We start from the raw sequence: 15,192 nt of genomic DNA, 5'->3' as shown, positions 1-15,192 counted from the left end.
TCATTGAAGCGTGCAATCTATCTGTATTGCACTTACTTTAAAGGAGAACTGCCTTGAACAGTGTTTTTTTCTTCTTTTTATCCACGTTTTGGACCCATAATAAAAAAATTGACTTGAAAATTTATATTAATTCCTTACTTACTTACTTATCCAAACCAGCGACCACCTGAGCTCTAGCCCTTTGGTCTTGTGCCATGACGTAGAAGTTAGAGTATTCATCCAACAGGTTGAATGATAAGATTTTTTTTTTTACTTTCCCAGTATTGCATCAAGGGCAGATGTCAAGAAATCGGCCCAAATGGCCCAAAACCCGTGGATGGTGGGTGGTCCACATGGCCAGCTCTGTGGTCTGTATGTTCTAGGACTTGCAATGGTGGTGTGAGGACCAAGACTCGTCTCTGTAACAACCCTGGGTAAGGAGTTTGGTTTTTGTTTTGTGTGTGTGAATATGTGGCACAATGGTGGTGTGAGGACCAAGACTCGTCTCTGTAACAACCCGAGGTAAGGAGTTTGGTTTTTGTTTTGTGTGTGTGAATATGTGGCACAATGGTGGTGTGAGGACCAAGACTCGTCTCTGTAACAACCCTAGGTAAGGAGTTTGGTTTTTGTTTTGTGTGTGTGAATATGTGGCACAATGGTGGTGTGAGGACCAAGACTCATCTCTGTAACAACCCTAGGTAAGGAGTTTGGTTTTTGTTTTGTGTGTGTGAATATGTGGCACAATGGTGGTGTGAGGACCAAGACTCGTCTGTAACAACCCTAGGTAAGGAGTTTGGTTTTTGTTTTGTGTGTGTGAATATGTGGCACATCGCCTCAAAACGGTATTATGACGGTGAGAATAGCATTCAATAGTCTGAGGTCACGTCCGCCCAGCAAAGAGCATCTTGTTTCAAAACAAAGAAAATTGGTACTTTTTTTTCCTTCATGCTGGCTAGAACTTTTTCACATGTCATGTGATCAGAATGTATAAAAGTCAAAACATGATCAGATTTAATAATGTTGTTCTCCTCTGGATACACTTTTCTGCTCGTCAGAGGAGTATTCCATAAGGGCGTCCGCCATCGTTCCGATAGTTTAGAACCAGTTACTAAGTTACTATGTTTCATTACGAGGGAAGTGACGTCACGAATGTTGAAGCCTATTAGAGACCATAACAGGGATATCAAAGTTAAAATGACAAAATAAAAGAAGAATTTTAGCTCTTATCGGGGGTTCCTATAGCACAGTTGGTAGAACACTCGCTTAACACGCAAAGGGACCGTGATCGATCCCGGGTGCAGCTAAGATTATTTTTGATCTCCCCTGTCCACACAGCAGTGATTGGGTAGCGGGGTCTGTTAGATCTAGTAGAAAGTACTTTGCGACAGACTAGCGTCCTATCCAAAGAATAGCAACCAATTGCTATTGTCTGTTTCACGCCATGGATTCCGGGATAAACTCCGTCTCTATGGGCCTATTGTCTCTGAAGGACTACTTTTTGTTATTTATATTAATTCTCTTTGGTAAAACAGAAAAACTTAACCCAGATATCATATTTTAAAAAAAATGCAAATTCAACTTTTAGGGTGTAAAATGCCATATAGACACATGGAGCCGAAATTCGTCCCGCTGTTTATAGCATTAAAGAGATATCTAGTAGCAATCGATTTCTACCCTTAGGATAGGATGAGAATGGATTGCATCTTTTTGCCAGATCTAACAAACCCTACTACATACATAAGAAATGAAAGAGGACAAGGGGATAGGAAAGAGAGAAAAAACCCCGATAAAACACTAGACAGCACATTTTCAATACTATTACGGGTGTGATGATGATGACGATGATGATGATGATGATGATGATGATGATGATGATGATGATGATGAGGAGGAGGAGGAGGAGGAGGAGGAGGAGGAGGAGGAGGAGGAGGAGGATGATGACGACGACGAATCGTGATGGTGATAAATAAGTAAAAAAGATAACGTTTCCTTTATTCATCCCATATGAGAAATTTATTTTTAGGCTCTATTCCAAGGGAAAATCGGACAACCTAGGCGTCAGCCGCAGTGCAGTGCCTTAAACTGAACTAGGGCGAGGTGACTTGCTCAAGGTTTACAGCACAGCAGGTATTCGAACTATGTACCTTTCGCGAACAAAGCAGAGACAGTACCCCTGTCCCATCATGACGATGATGATGATGATGATGATGATGATGACGATGATGATGACGATGATGATGATGATGATGATGATGTTTTTGCATCTCGATTCCATCTACAATCTGAATATCTCTATTTTCAGACCACGTCTAGGTGGGAAAGATTGTGTTGGAGAAAAGACCAAAACTGAACTCTGCAATATCCAGGTAAATTCAACGCGTGTCCTGTCTGTCTTTAGCCTTGAAATCAACTTGCACATGTTTACAAATACGTACACGTCTCTTGAAACCAAATGGCAGGAACACCACGTATTAGAGAGTATTTAGCTACACCCTTATTATCACGTATTACCTTTCACGTTGTTTCGTATAACGGCTAATTATAGACATATGGGGTTCAACAGTCGTGACGTCACTCATCTCGTAATGACTCATAGCAACTTAGTAATTGTTTCTAAACTATCCGAACAATGGCGGACGAGCATAAAAGTGTATCCAGAGGAGAAAAACATTATAAATCTGATCATGTTTTGACTGTTATACATTCTGATCACATGGTATGTGAAAAAGTTCTAGTCAGAATGAAGAATAAAAAGTACCGATTTTCTTTGTTTAGAACCAAGCTGCTCGTTGCTGGGCGGACGCGACATCAGACGATTGAATCCTGTTGTGTTAAAACCTCTCACGGTGAGCAGGGGCGTCACGTCACTCTTGCTGTGCCTACGACTCTCCTACAACTGTATTTCTTTCCAGGTTGCTTTCTTTCTTGAGCATTTATATAGGGTAAGATCCGCGCTTTTACAAGGGGCCCTTAGCCAACAACAACACTTAACATATATGAAACAGCAACACTTAACATGTAGGACAAAGCATGGCGCCTGTTGAGCGATATTACAATTATTTTTTTGTCAACAGAACCCACGCAGTTAGCAGTTAACGGCCAGATATTCGTTTTACACACTGTGTATATATCGTCTAAATACTTCTCTAGACTATGCATGGTGTATTAAAATATACACGCTCAGAAATTATTTCTTGTCAAAAATAAATAGAGATAATTGCATCAATTTTTGAAATCGTAAAATGTTTTAAACATAACTTTTTCCCATGGCAGTTTTTCAGTGAATAAAAGAAAGCAATTTGAAACATTAAAATCCTCCTCCTCCTCCTCCTTCTACTCCTCCTCCATCATCATCACCATCATGATCATCATAATCATCATTGTCACCGTCGTCCTCGTTGTCGTTCTCTCATCATCATCTTCATCATCATCATCATCATCATCATCATCATCATCATCATCATCATTATCATCATCAGCATCAACCATCAGCAACAACCATCATCGTCAATCATCATCATTAACCATCATCATCATTGTCATGGTCTCAAGTGAGTAAAGAGCTACTCGACTATGCATAAAGATATATGTAGAATGAGGCCCCAGAATTTACTAGTTACTGTAAATGAAAAACAATTAACGATTTGTTTACAATGAACTAAAAATAATGATGAAATTTAATTAATAGAGATAAACTGATCGTGGCAGTTACAAATAGAGATGTGAATATATTACGTAACTTATGATAATATGTCAGGTTCGTAAGTTTACGTTTCCAGGCAGTTGACAGGCTTGGATGATCTATTCGTCTGATAACAGGCTCGAGCTCGTAAAATTCCACTTCCAGGCAATTGGTAAGGGGTTATTGTGTAACTCTTTGACAGCGGGCTCGGGTTTGATCCTTGAAGATTGTAAATCAAAGTTAAAAGCTCCGGCGTCTTAATGGTGTAGATATAATATCTACAAAGTCCCAAAAGATAAAAATCTTCCAGTATATATAAGGAATAGAGCGACTGGCCGTCCGGCATAGATTGTGGAGAGAAGTGAGTGTCGAATGTTAGACCTATCAGCTTTTATAATAAGTGGCTACGTGACAGAATGTAGAACGAAAAGTATTCACTAATTAGAAATTAATTCGAGGGAAGGCTATAAAAGGAAAGACGATCTAATATTAGAAGGTAAAGTTTATCTAAGCCTACCGAAATATAACTGGAGTGAGATGAATTCAGTTCTTAATAAAATAAAATTTAATAAGATAATTGTGAACAACCTTTACTGTGACAATCATCATCATCATCATCATCATCATCATCATCATCATCATCATCATCATCATCATCATCATCATCATCATCATCATCATCATCATCATTATCATCATCAGCATCAACCATCATCATCAACCATCATCATCAACCATCATCAACTATCATCATCAACCATCATCATCATCAGCATCACTGTAATTCAAGCATTAATTTCCAATCCTTTTCAGCCATGTTCGGATCCTGAACACATGTTCAAGGAAACTCAATGTAAAGCTACGAGTGACCAGCCTGTGGGATCAAGGACATACGACTGGATGCCCTTTGACGCCAAGGGTAAGTCTTAATCGACGCTTTGTGTTTGGGTAAAATACTAGTCTATTCTGCCCATCAGATCAGTTGTACCATGACCAACGCCCAAAGTAATGTGTCAAATTTAACGTTTATAGTATTTTAGAGGGGCTTTAAGTGAGAACTAATCGCCCAACTGGCGGTCGAAAAACAATAACAAAGAGCCGAGTGATGTCAACGGCATTTATTATATAGATAGTATGCGCTTGGCTAATAAGTGCACAACATTGCTATCCGGAAGTATAAAGGACCAACACACAAAACTATGTGTAACCTTAAACGTTTATAGTCTGGAAAATACAGTTAAGTGAGAATTACTCATAAACGTGGGTGGCAAAAAACAATAACAAAGAGCATAAAAGCTTAAGCCTTTTTTTAAAATGAACCATAAGGATTTACATGCATAATTTTTGTTGTCCCCCTCCCCCCCCCCCCCCGCCCCATGTCTTAGGAGTACAAGAATGCCATTTGATGTGCATATCCCGCCCAAACAACCGAATCCAGCGACGAGTGTTGAACGGTAGCCGCGATTACAAAGATGGAACGTCCTGTATAGGGGATCAAAGGAAGGACTTCTATAGATGTGTACAGGGTGTCTGTGAGGTAAGAGTTATAGTATTCAAATCAGTGTAAATGTCTTGCTTGCATGTAATGAAAAAAAAAAAAACATGAAATTTTATAGAGCGCAATGTCTACTAAACGTGTTCAAAGCGCTTTAAAAGAAGTCACTGTCAAACAGCAACACTTAACATGAAGGACGAGACAAAACGCCTGGTTGCCAATATTACAATTTTTTTTCTCACCGACAACGACGACGCTGATTACAACCAGGTACTCAATTTTACACCAGATTGCAATGAAAGAATGTGAGCAAAGAGCCTTTTACAATGACTCAACTATGCAACCCTCCGAGCGGGACTCGAACTCTGGATCTTTCAGTTCAGAGGCGAATGACATGACACGACGACAAAGCCGCAAATGATGGCAACAGATGTGACCCACCATCTCAAAGCGGTTTTCTGTCGTCTTAAAATAAATTATAGGTACTGGAATTTGAATGTATAGAATATGAAAATTGGGATTATTTTCTCTTATTGTCTAATAAATGCAATGCTTGATATTGTACAAAGCTCCATATTTGTATTTCCTATCATATCAATTTTAATCTACTGTTAAGCGGTCAAATTATCCCGACATAAGACTGTGACAAGGGAAGGAAGTTGTGGGAGGGGGGGGGGGGGGGGTGGGGGGGGGGAGCACAGTGTAAATATCAGTGCTACCCAATAAAAGAAAACATTACAATTTTTTGTTATGGGAAATAACCCTAATATATTAAAAGGGGGAGGGGGGAGGGGTAAAGAATGAAATGAATACTTGTTTCACCATGTCAATTAAAGAAAAAAGGTATTTCTCCCATACACTCCCTACTAGGCAATCAGCTGTGACGGCCATTCGGAATCCGACTTCCGGTTTGATAGGTGTGGTATTTGTGGAGGAAGGGGCGATTCCTGTGACAAGAGACACGGATCCCAGAACAAAGGGCAGATGCAGAGTAAGTGTGACTTGTAGATCTTTCGTAGGTTTCTGATATTGAACATTCCAACTTCCGGTTTGATGGACGGCATTAATTTGTGAGTAAGAATTCCTGTGACAAGTGAGTTCGGTCTAAGAACAAGGGGGGGGGGGGTGCAGAATAAGTGTGTCTTGTATGACTTTAAACTTTCGGTTTGACAAATGCGGTTTCTGTGGAGGCTTGGTTCCAAGAACAATATATCTGTCTTGTATATCTTTAAACTCCCTGTTTGATAGATGTAATATTTGTGGAAGATTTCTAAAACAAAAGACATGGGTCCAAGAACAAAGGAAATATGAAGCGTCAGTTATGTCTTGTTGCGCTTTAGTCCTGAGATAAACGATACTGTGTCAAAACGGTGTTTTTTTAAATTGTAAAACTTTTGACACTAAAAATCATCAATATTAAGTCGCTTCCCCGAGGTAAATAAAAGGCATGTTCAAAAGCATTAACTCACTCAATCCTAGAGATTTTTGTTACTTTTGAAAATTTGAAAAAGTTTAGTAAAATGAGCATGTACATAGATAGTTTTATTCAACTACCATTAACATGTCAAATCTAGAAACATTAGCTTTGATACTACGCCTATAATTTGTCTCAGAAAAATGTAATAAACAGGCCTGGGGTAAAAGTAACCCGGGTAAACTACGGATATAGTCGGTATTAGGGTTGAGTGAGTTAAAACCGATCGACATTTGAATGACGAGTTTTCTGGCCAAACTCTTAAATAGGTGTTTTTCCAATGTACGCCAGTTTACTAATAGCTAGAGGTTCCTAAATGAGTGAGTTTACTGGTTAACAACAGTCTTTTTCCTAATCCCACAGGGTGGAGCACCATTACAAAGCTTCCCAAAGGATCTACTGGAGTCAAGCTGACAAACAAAAATTGTTTTGCAAAAATGAGTAAGTCTTTGACACTATTTCATCTTCGGTTATTTTTGTTTGTTTGTTTGTTTTTCTTTGTTTTGCTTTGATAATGCAGAAACCAGTTTAACATCACTGCTGGCGGAGCTATCAAACATCAGATAAAAGGCATAAGATAGTGACAATTCTGGAGGACCTTCACCACAAGAATATCAGGAACATGCCGGTGCTACGAAGTCTGCTGACTCCGTGGGCTTCCCGATCTCCCATAGTGGGCAGGGAGGTACTTGTTCTGTCTTATATCCCTCTGTATCTGTTTCCAATTGCTTTCTGTCTTTGTCTTAAAATGAGATTATTTAGCTTTGTCCTGAACCTGGCCGAAGTCCTTGGCTGGGAGGGAAACAGTCGAATGTATGGTTATAGTTTTGGGAGATATTCTTTTCCTTGTAAAACATCTCTGTTTTGTAGGGGTTTTTTTATGTTTTTTTTTTCAACATTTGAGTGCATTTCTCTAAGTTGGATATTGTACTGATGTCTGGGTGAGACTTTTAGGTGATCTCAAACTGAGTACACTGATCCTATTTAAATGTTAACATTTTCTTCGACATCTCATATTCCGGACATGATATAACTTTGAGGTGGAGGGTTACATTTTTTAGCATTACAACATTAAGATTAAATTACTTTTTGATTCCAGGCTCATCCCGGCGTACATTGTGGCCACTGTGTATCCTACTCTGAAAAACGAAATACACGAGTTTAAAATTTAGGCCAAAATCTCGTACTTTAAAATGACCGTCATCTTCTCCAAAACTCTCAAGCCTTGGACTTCCGTGAAGTCTCAGGCTTGGGAGTTTTTGAAGAACGATTTTTTTTCTGGCCAAAACTTAAAATACGCATTTTTCTCAGGATACGACAAAATATTGCTTATGTGGGTGGGGTTCCTGACCTCCCATGTGGGCAGGGCGGTACTTACTGTGTCTTCTATCCCCCATTATTTGTTTTTCCAACTTGCTTTCTGTATTTTTCTTGGAATGAGATTATTTGGTTTTGTCCTGGTCCTGGCCAGATGCCCTGGCTGAGAGGGAAACAGCCAAATGTATAGTTAGTTTAGAGAGATTATATTTTTTCCTTGTAAATCATCTCTCTGTTATGCACTGTTTTATGTTTTCTTTATATTATATATGATTTGTAAAACAATTGAGTGTATTCCTCTCAATAGGGGCCTGTGATAGTGTCTGAATGAGACTTTTAGTGATCTTAAACTAAGTTCTTTGATAGTGTGCTCTTGGAATCTACACCTGTTTCTTATTTGAACCAGTTCCCCTTTGTCTCACCTTTTCTTGGGTGCTTTAATTTTAATTCTAGAACTTTTTACTATCCCATTTTCTTTCTTTTTACTGGCGCTGATAGGACCTTAATGTTTTGCAAGTGCCGTAAAACCCTTAAAAACAAACAAAAATCTTGCTTATAGACGATGAGTCACATGTTTGTTTATTCCAATTTTATTTTATTTATCATGGAAATCAGCATTGAGCGTGAATGGCAAGCCATTATTCAACACACGAGCTGGAGGCAGTGACCCTTCAAGTACGTACTCGGGATCAGGGGTCACAGCCAAGTACAGTCAAGGGACAAGAGATTCCGATGAGGTCCTGGAAGTCCCAGGTCCTCTTCCGTTTGATTTGGATGCTGAGGTCAGTTTTACTTTATTTCCTCAGCGTTATAAAATCTTAGAAAAATGTGCCATAGCCAGACAAAGCAGAAAGGCATTAACTAGCTGAAGACCGATCCCAAATCACTGGGTGGGGTTCCTACCTCCCACAGTGGGCATGGAGGTACTTACTGTATCTTCTATCCCTTTGTATCTGTTTTCCAATATGCTTTCTGTCTTTGTCTTGGTGTGGGATTACTTGGTTTTGTCCTGACTTGGCCAGATTCCTGGCTGGGAGGGAAACAGTCGAATGCATAATTAACGTTTTGGGAGATGATATTTTTTTCCTTGTAAATCAGCTCTCTGTTATGTATAATTATATATTTTATTTTGAATGAATAATATAGGCATTTGAGTGTATTCCTCTTTGTTGGATCTAGTGCTCTTGTCCGGATGAGACTTATGGTGATCTCAAACTAATTACATTGGTGGTGTGCTCTTGGATTCTACATCTGATCCCAATTTGTTCCCAGTCCCCCTTTTTGTCTTTAATTGTAATTCTAGAACTTTTTACTATCCCATTTTCTTCCTTTTTACTGGCGCTGATATAACCTAAATGTGTTGGAAGCGCCGTAAAACCACTGAAAAACACACACACAAAAAAAGATTCCAAATCAGTAATCACCTCACCTAATTTTCCTGACCGAGATGAGACATGAGAGATGATTTTACAATTATGCACCTCCATCCAAATCTGTCCTCAGCTTTTCTCATTAATGTTGGGTTATCCATCCTTGTCCATTCCTTTACATTGTCCATCCAGAATTTTGTTTGCCGTCCTCACCTTCTGCCTCTCTCAAATGTCCTTTGCATAATAATTTTTGCTGGTAACTCATGGCCAAACCAAGACAATTTTCTTCTTGTGGCTATAGACAGATTGTATTGCCGTTAGGTGAAGAAGGGTTTTGAACTTGGTTCAGCGGTATAGTCTTTGCTTCGTACACGAGAGATACCGAGTTCGACAAACCACCGCGCTGCGTGGACTTAAAAAAGTCATCTTGCCCTAGCTACTCAATAGAGACAGTATTCACCCCTTATTATATCCTTGAAGACATTATCATGTAATGTTTTAACGTTTTGATGAGCCTATGTTCAGATTGCATTGGTACCGTCGCTAGGTCTGAGTCAGAAACATCCCGTGAAGCTCTTCTACTCTTATTATTTGTTCAATATATTTTAGTACTTTTATATCCAGCTACTCTTTTCATTCTCTTAGGTCTTCACTCTTTACGATGATGCACGTTTCCAGCCAGATATCCAGTACGAATTTTACATCCCTACTGTGTCAGACAACACACACGAATGGAGAACGAAAGAGGGACCATGTAGTGTGTCATGTGGAGGGGGTAAGTTGTAGAGTTGGATGCTTAAGTTCGAACACCGAATGCTGCTCGCACTACGTTTGAAAACAATCGAGCAATGACGTCATTAATCAGTGATTCCACGATAATATTTGATATTTATTCATGCCAAGCACTGATTTAAATAGATAAAAAATAAGTATATAAATAAATTTAAAATCGATAAGTGAATACTTGAAAAAAAAAGATGAATAAATAAGTAAATAAATAAATAAGAAATATGAAATGATTAAATAGATAAATATGTAAATAAATTCCCCTCATTTATCCTCACTTCCATCACTTAATTTTGATGTATTTTTATATGAGATTAAAAGGAAAAAAAGACTTTTTAGCACAGCCATATATTGACTGTCTATATCTTTCTCGTATTGTTTTCCTACAAGGTGTCAAGATTCTCCAGCCGTCGTGTCACCGACGTGCTGATGGGGCTGCGGTGGAGGACAGACATTGTGATATTTACCGTAAACCCAATGAGGAAGGAGGTGCTTGTAACACACAGTCTTGTGTAGCGAGGTAATAAAAGTGGATTTATCAGTTAAATAGCACAATGATGGAGCAGTGGTTGGGGGGGGGGGTATACATTTGGAAATTTACAGAAGGCGCAAAGTGGAAAAGGGGTGCTTGTAACACAGAATCTTGTGTAGCTAGGTAATACAATGAGCTGATGGGGTAAGTTTAGATAGACGTTGTGACATTTACAGTAAACCCAATGAGGAAGGAGGTGTTTGTAACACACGGTCTTGTGTAGCTAGGTAATATGGTAGGTCTAGCGGCTCATCTCTTTATTCTTAGTATTTCGTCCGTGCCCGACGACTTTATCCGGAAGACGGCAGAAGAGTGCCGGGTCGTCGGAGTCGGGTCTCCGGTGTGGGTTAGCCCTTAGACCGGAAACAGTTAAGGGCCCAAACAATTGCTTAAGGCGGGTTTCTTCTCTGAAAACGTACTGCTTTAGTTATTTTTGAGTTTCTCGTTACTTATGATGTCTACGCTTTTGCAGATGGAGGCCTGATGCTTGGAGTTCCTGTAGCAAGTCTTGTGGGGGTGGAGTCCAGTCTCGGTCAGTAGACTGTGTCAGAGCAGTTGGAGGTCGTGACACACCAGTGGACCATGGGAGATGTCAAGTCAACAGAAAGCCCGCCACGAATAGAGACTGTAACATTATGGCCTGTGGAGCAAAGTGGACCACATCTGAATGGTCAAGTGTAAGTAGCACTTAAACAGTTTTTAGTTGCCTTAAGTAGTCGTTCATAGTCATTATCTCCCGCATATTTGAGTCATTGAAACAACTCTTTACTCACATTTTATCACAGACCTCAGGTGTAAAATGAGTACCTGGCCTTTAACAGCGTTGTCTCTGTCTGAAAAAAAAATGTCTAGTCCAACATGTTAATTGTTGCTGTTGGGTAGGACCCCATGTAAAGGGCTTTGAGCACGTTCATGGATATTGCGACATATATATGCTCAAGTCATAGTTATAATTTCATGGGAGAGAGTCAACAAGAGAGTTTTTATTTAAAATACATTCACTATTGGTTTTATTGTACAAGACCAGGATAAACTTGTGTTCAGTGGTTTTTGGTGGTTCCTAGATGATTTGCTTTCATTATAAAATTCTGTTTTTCACCAGTGTTCTATGACTTGTGGACAAGGGACGCAAACCCGTGAGGTCAAGTGTGTCAGCGGTAGTCAGGAAGTGGCCGTTTCTAATTATCATGGAACTAAACCAGAGTCCAGACAGACTTGTCACCTGGCAGTTTGCGACTCGAGTATTCGTAAGTTTGAATGAGTAATGCATATATTATGTTACAGTGAATGACATAATCAGTCGGATGGTGAAAAGGTTTGAGCTGAGATATTGCCAAGTTTAGTTAGAAGGTCAGTCACATGGCAAGGGACAATACTCAGTGCCTAAAACCTGTTAAAAACTTGGGGGTCTTTTGTTTGTTTGTTTGTTTGTTTGTTTGTTTGTTTTTTTTTTTTGTTTTTTTTGTTTGTTTTTTTTTTTTTTTTTTTGGGGGGGGGGGGGGGGGTACTGATCAAGTATCTAGCTTAGAGAAACGCAATTATTTTACCAAATTAGACATTTCAAGTGACAATACTCAGATTCTAAAGTCTCCACTATATTTTAACAAATTGATTATCTACCTTGAAAAAACGCAATTATTTTACCGAATTAGATATTTCAAGTGACAATACTCAGTGTCTAAAACATCCACTATATATATATATATATATATATATATATATATATATATATATATATATTATATATATATATATATATGTATATATATATATATATATATATATATATATATATATATATATATATATATATATATATAATTATCTTTCCAATATTTATATATATATATATATATATATATATATATATATATATATATATAAATATTTGAAAGATAATTAAGATTGTTTGACTTCTACTACGTTGTTATCGAGCCATACCAACGTTGTAGAAGTCAAACAATCTTAATTATCTTTCAAATGTTTATAAATAGCTCCTTTTATCATAAAGTTGAGCACTATTATTTCATGGTTTTTGTTTTTATAATTTATATATATATATATATATATATATATATATATATATATATATATATATATATATATATATATATATATATATATATATATATACTAGTAAAAAGCCCGCAATTTCGCGGGGAAAGAACTAGTTTCATTCGATATTGCCAGAATCATTTTCTTAATTAGCTTGATTACGATAAGATGCATATTTTAATCGATGTGCTTGTCGTCGCTGCCATGCTTTATTCGGCATGAGTGTAGTTTATCAGTCAGTAGATATCAATATCAATAAGTCGCGTCTTTACCACGCTTTACTTGGGAGTGCTTTGCACTACCTTCAATACTTCACAAGTTAAAATGGCGGCCGAGAATCAAAACAATGGTCAAATTAGGAAATTTTAAACTTTCACAAATCTATCAAGGTTTATTCTAGAGTTTTTAAAACGCTTTTATATGATGACAAATTGAATAAATAAACGCATGACAAAAGATCAACGGTGAAAATACAAACTGAAGGAATACTGGGATGTAGGAGCTTTCGGAATGTCTCCCCTTTACTTAACTTATGTGAGGTCAAATGAAAATCTGAAGCAGACGCGAAAAATATCAAGTCCCCAAATCTGTCTACTTTTGGTTTGTTCGGGCTAGAAGCTAGACAGAACCAATTGACAGTTTGCCGAAACGTGTAACTAAATATTTCCCAGGGCAATAATTATCACATCGATGGCATAAAAACGACAGTAATATCAGCAGTACTCTCCCGACGGATTATCACCTTGTCGTGGTGGGAGGGCTTGCGTATCTCGAACCTCGGACCTCTAATAAGAGAAAAAAGGAGAGAGATCAGACGAAGAGTAATCCACCGGCCCTCCAGGAATGGGGGTTGAGCGTAGGGTTAACAACCCACCTCATAAAAAGCAAACTGTTACAGAAACAGAAACCAGACATAAATCCACAACCGGCGGCAGCAGAGAAGCGGACCAGAATACTGGCTTCATGACGGTAGGAGGTCAAAGCCGAAAGGACGCCCCCGACCAGATTGCAGATCTGTTGTCACCAAAACGCAAGCTCAATGTCTCGTGCTGGAATGTTAGGACCCTATATCAAACAGGAAAACTGGCACAAGCCCAGCGCGAGATGTTGAACTACAAGATCGATTTGCTAGGCATATCAGAGGCAAGATGGACAGGAGCTGGGAAGCGCCAACTCTCAAATGGCGACCTGATCATTTGGTCAGGACGAAAGGATGACCAACACAGAGAAGGTGTTGCCCTCTTGATAGCCAGGCAAAACAACAAGTCACTATTGGAATGGAAACCGATAAGTGAAAGACTTTTATACACAAGACACAACTCAAAATACACCAAGCTATCAATCCTCACATGCTACGCACCTACAGAGGATTCAGATGAAGAAAACAAAGAATTTTACGATATTCTAAGAATGGCCGTTGAAAACATTCCAAGACATGATATGCTCATGATCATCGGAGACCTTAATGCTAGAGTTGGCAATACACAAACAAATCAGTCCGTTGGAAAGGAGGGCATAGGGTTAATGAACAACAATGGAAGCAGACTGGCAGAATTTTGTGAAGAACACAACTTCATTATTGGTGGAACTTTCTTCCCACACAAAAACATCCACAAATTGACATGGAAATCACCAGATGGGAAAACAGAAAGTCAGATAGACCATATAATTATAAACAGAAAATGGAAGAGCAGCCTAAACGATGTCAGAGTCAGACGATTGGCAGACATTGGAAGTGACCACCATCTTGTCACAGCCAAAATCTCTACTAAATTGATGAAAACAAAAATAGCAAAACAGAAGGAGAAACGTTTCAACACAGATAAATTGAAAATCCCAGATATCCAAAACAATTTCAATATCTCAGTCAGAAACAAATTCAGTGCAATACAAGATATTACAAACATGACAATCCAAGATTTTAACCACGTCATGCAGGAAAGTGCCACTGAACACTTAGGACACAATAAATCCAATACAGAGAATTGGATATCAGCAAGGTCATGGGAGCTCATTAACCAAAGAAAATCAATCAAACTAAATATCCTGAACGCTAAATCCCCCCGACTGAAAGAAAGGCTATCCAGTGAATACTCATTGAAGGATAAAGAAGTGAAAAAATCCACAAGGAAAGACAAAAGAGATTTTGCAGAAAATTTAGCAACTGAAGCAGAAAATGCAGCTGTAAGACACGACACACAAACACTATACAAAATCACAAAAAAGCTCTTGGGAAACAGAAGTTATGGTCAAGAGAAACCATTAAAATCCCAAGATGGTAGTGTCATCACAGACGAAAAGGAGAAAATTGAAAGATGGAGAGAATATTTCGCAAACCTTCTGAACAGACCAGACCCATCTTCTTACACAGATATCCCAGAAGCAGAAAGGGACGTAGAGGTTAATCTTGGTCCAATCACTGAGCATGAAGTGCACGAGGCAATACAACAACAAAAAAATGGCAAGGCCCCAGGTATTGACAAAATCACTGCGGAAATGCTT

The 15,192-nt window shown here is 38.6% G+C and overlaps 1 protein-coding gene across 1 annotated transcript in view; it reads left to right on the top strand.

Annotated features, from left to right (window-relative positions):
* The window catches only part of LOC144979169 (A disintegrin and metalloproteinase with thrombospondin motifs 6-like), a 41,148-nt gene that overhangs the window by 21,810 nt on the left and 4,146 nt on the right, over window positions 1-15,192 (top strand). The window contains exons 13-23 of the mRNA XM_078925777.1: window positions 262-413; window positions 2,282-2,345; window positions 4,475-4,580; window positions 5,047-5,198; window positions 6,027-6,147; window positions 6,994-7,071; window positions 8,563-8,729; window positions 9,963-10,092; window positions 10,494-10,623; window positions 11,108-11,312; window positions 11,738-11,882. Coding sequence (XP_078781903.1) covers window positions 262-413; window positions 2,282-2,345; window positions 4,475-4,580; window positions 5,047-5,198; window positions 6,027-6,147; window positions 6,994-7,071; window positions 8,563-8,729; window positions 9,963-10,092; window positions 10,494-10,623; window positions 11,108-11,312; window positions 11,738-11,882 — 1,450 coding nt within the window. The remainder of the gene's footprint in view (window positions 1-261; window positions 414-2,281; window positions 2,346-4,474; window positions 4,581-5,046; window positions 5,199-6,026; window positions 6,148-6,993; window positions 7,072-8,562; window positions 8,730-9,962; window positions 10,093-10,493; window positions 10,624-11,107; window positions 11,313-11,737; window positions 11,883-15,192) is intronic.

This window comes from Berghia stephanieae, chromosome 9 (assembly GCF_034508935.2).
Source record: "Berghia stephanieae isolate SIO BIC M18660-M18661 chromosome 9, UCSD_Bste_1.3, whole genome shotgun sequence".
NCBI lineage: Eukaryota > Metazoa > Mollusca > Gastropoda > Nudibranchia > Aeolidiidae > Berghia > Berghia stephanieae.
The sequence above is the reverse complement of the archived record's forward strand: the minus strand, read 5'-3'. Positions and strand labels throughout refer to the sequence as shown.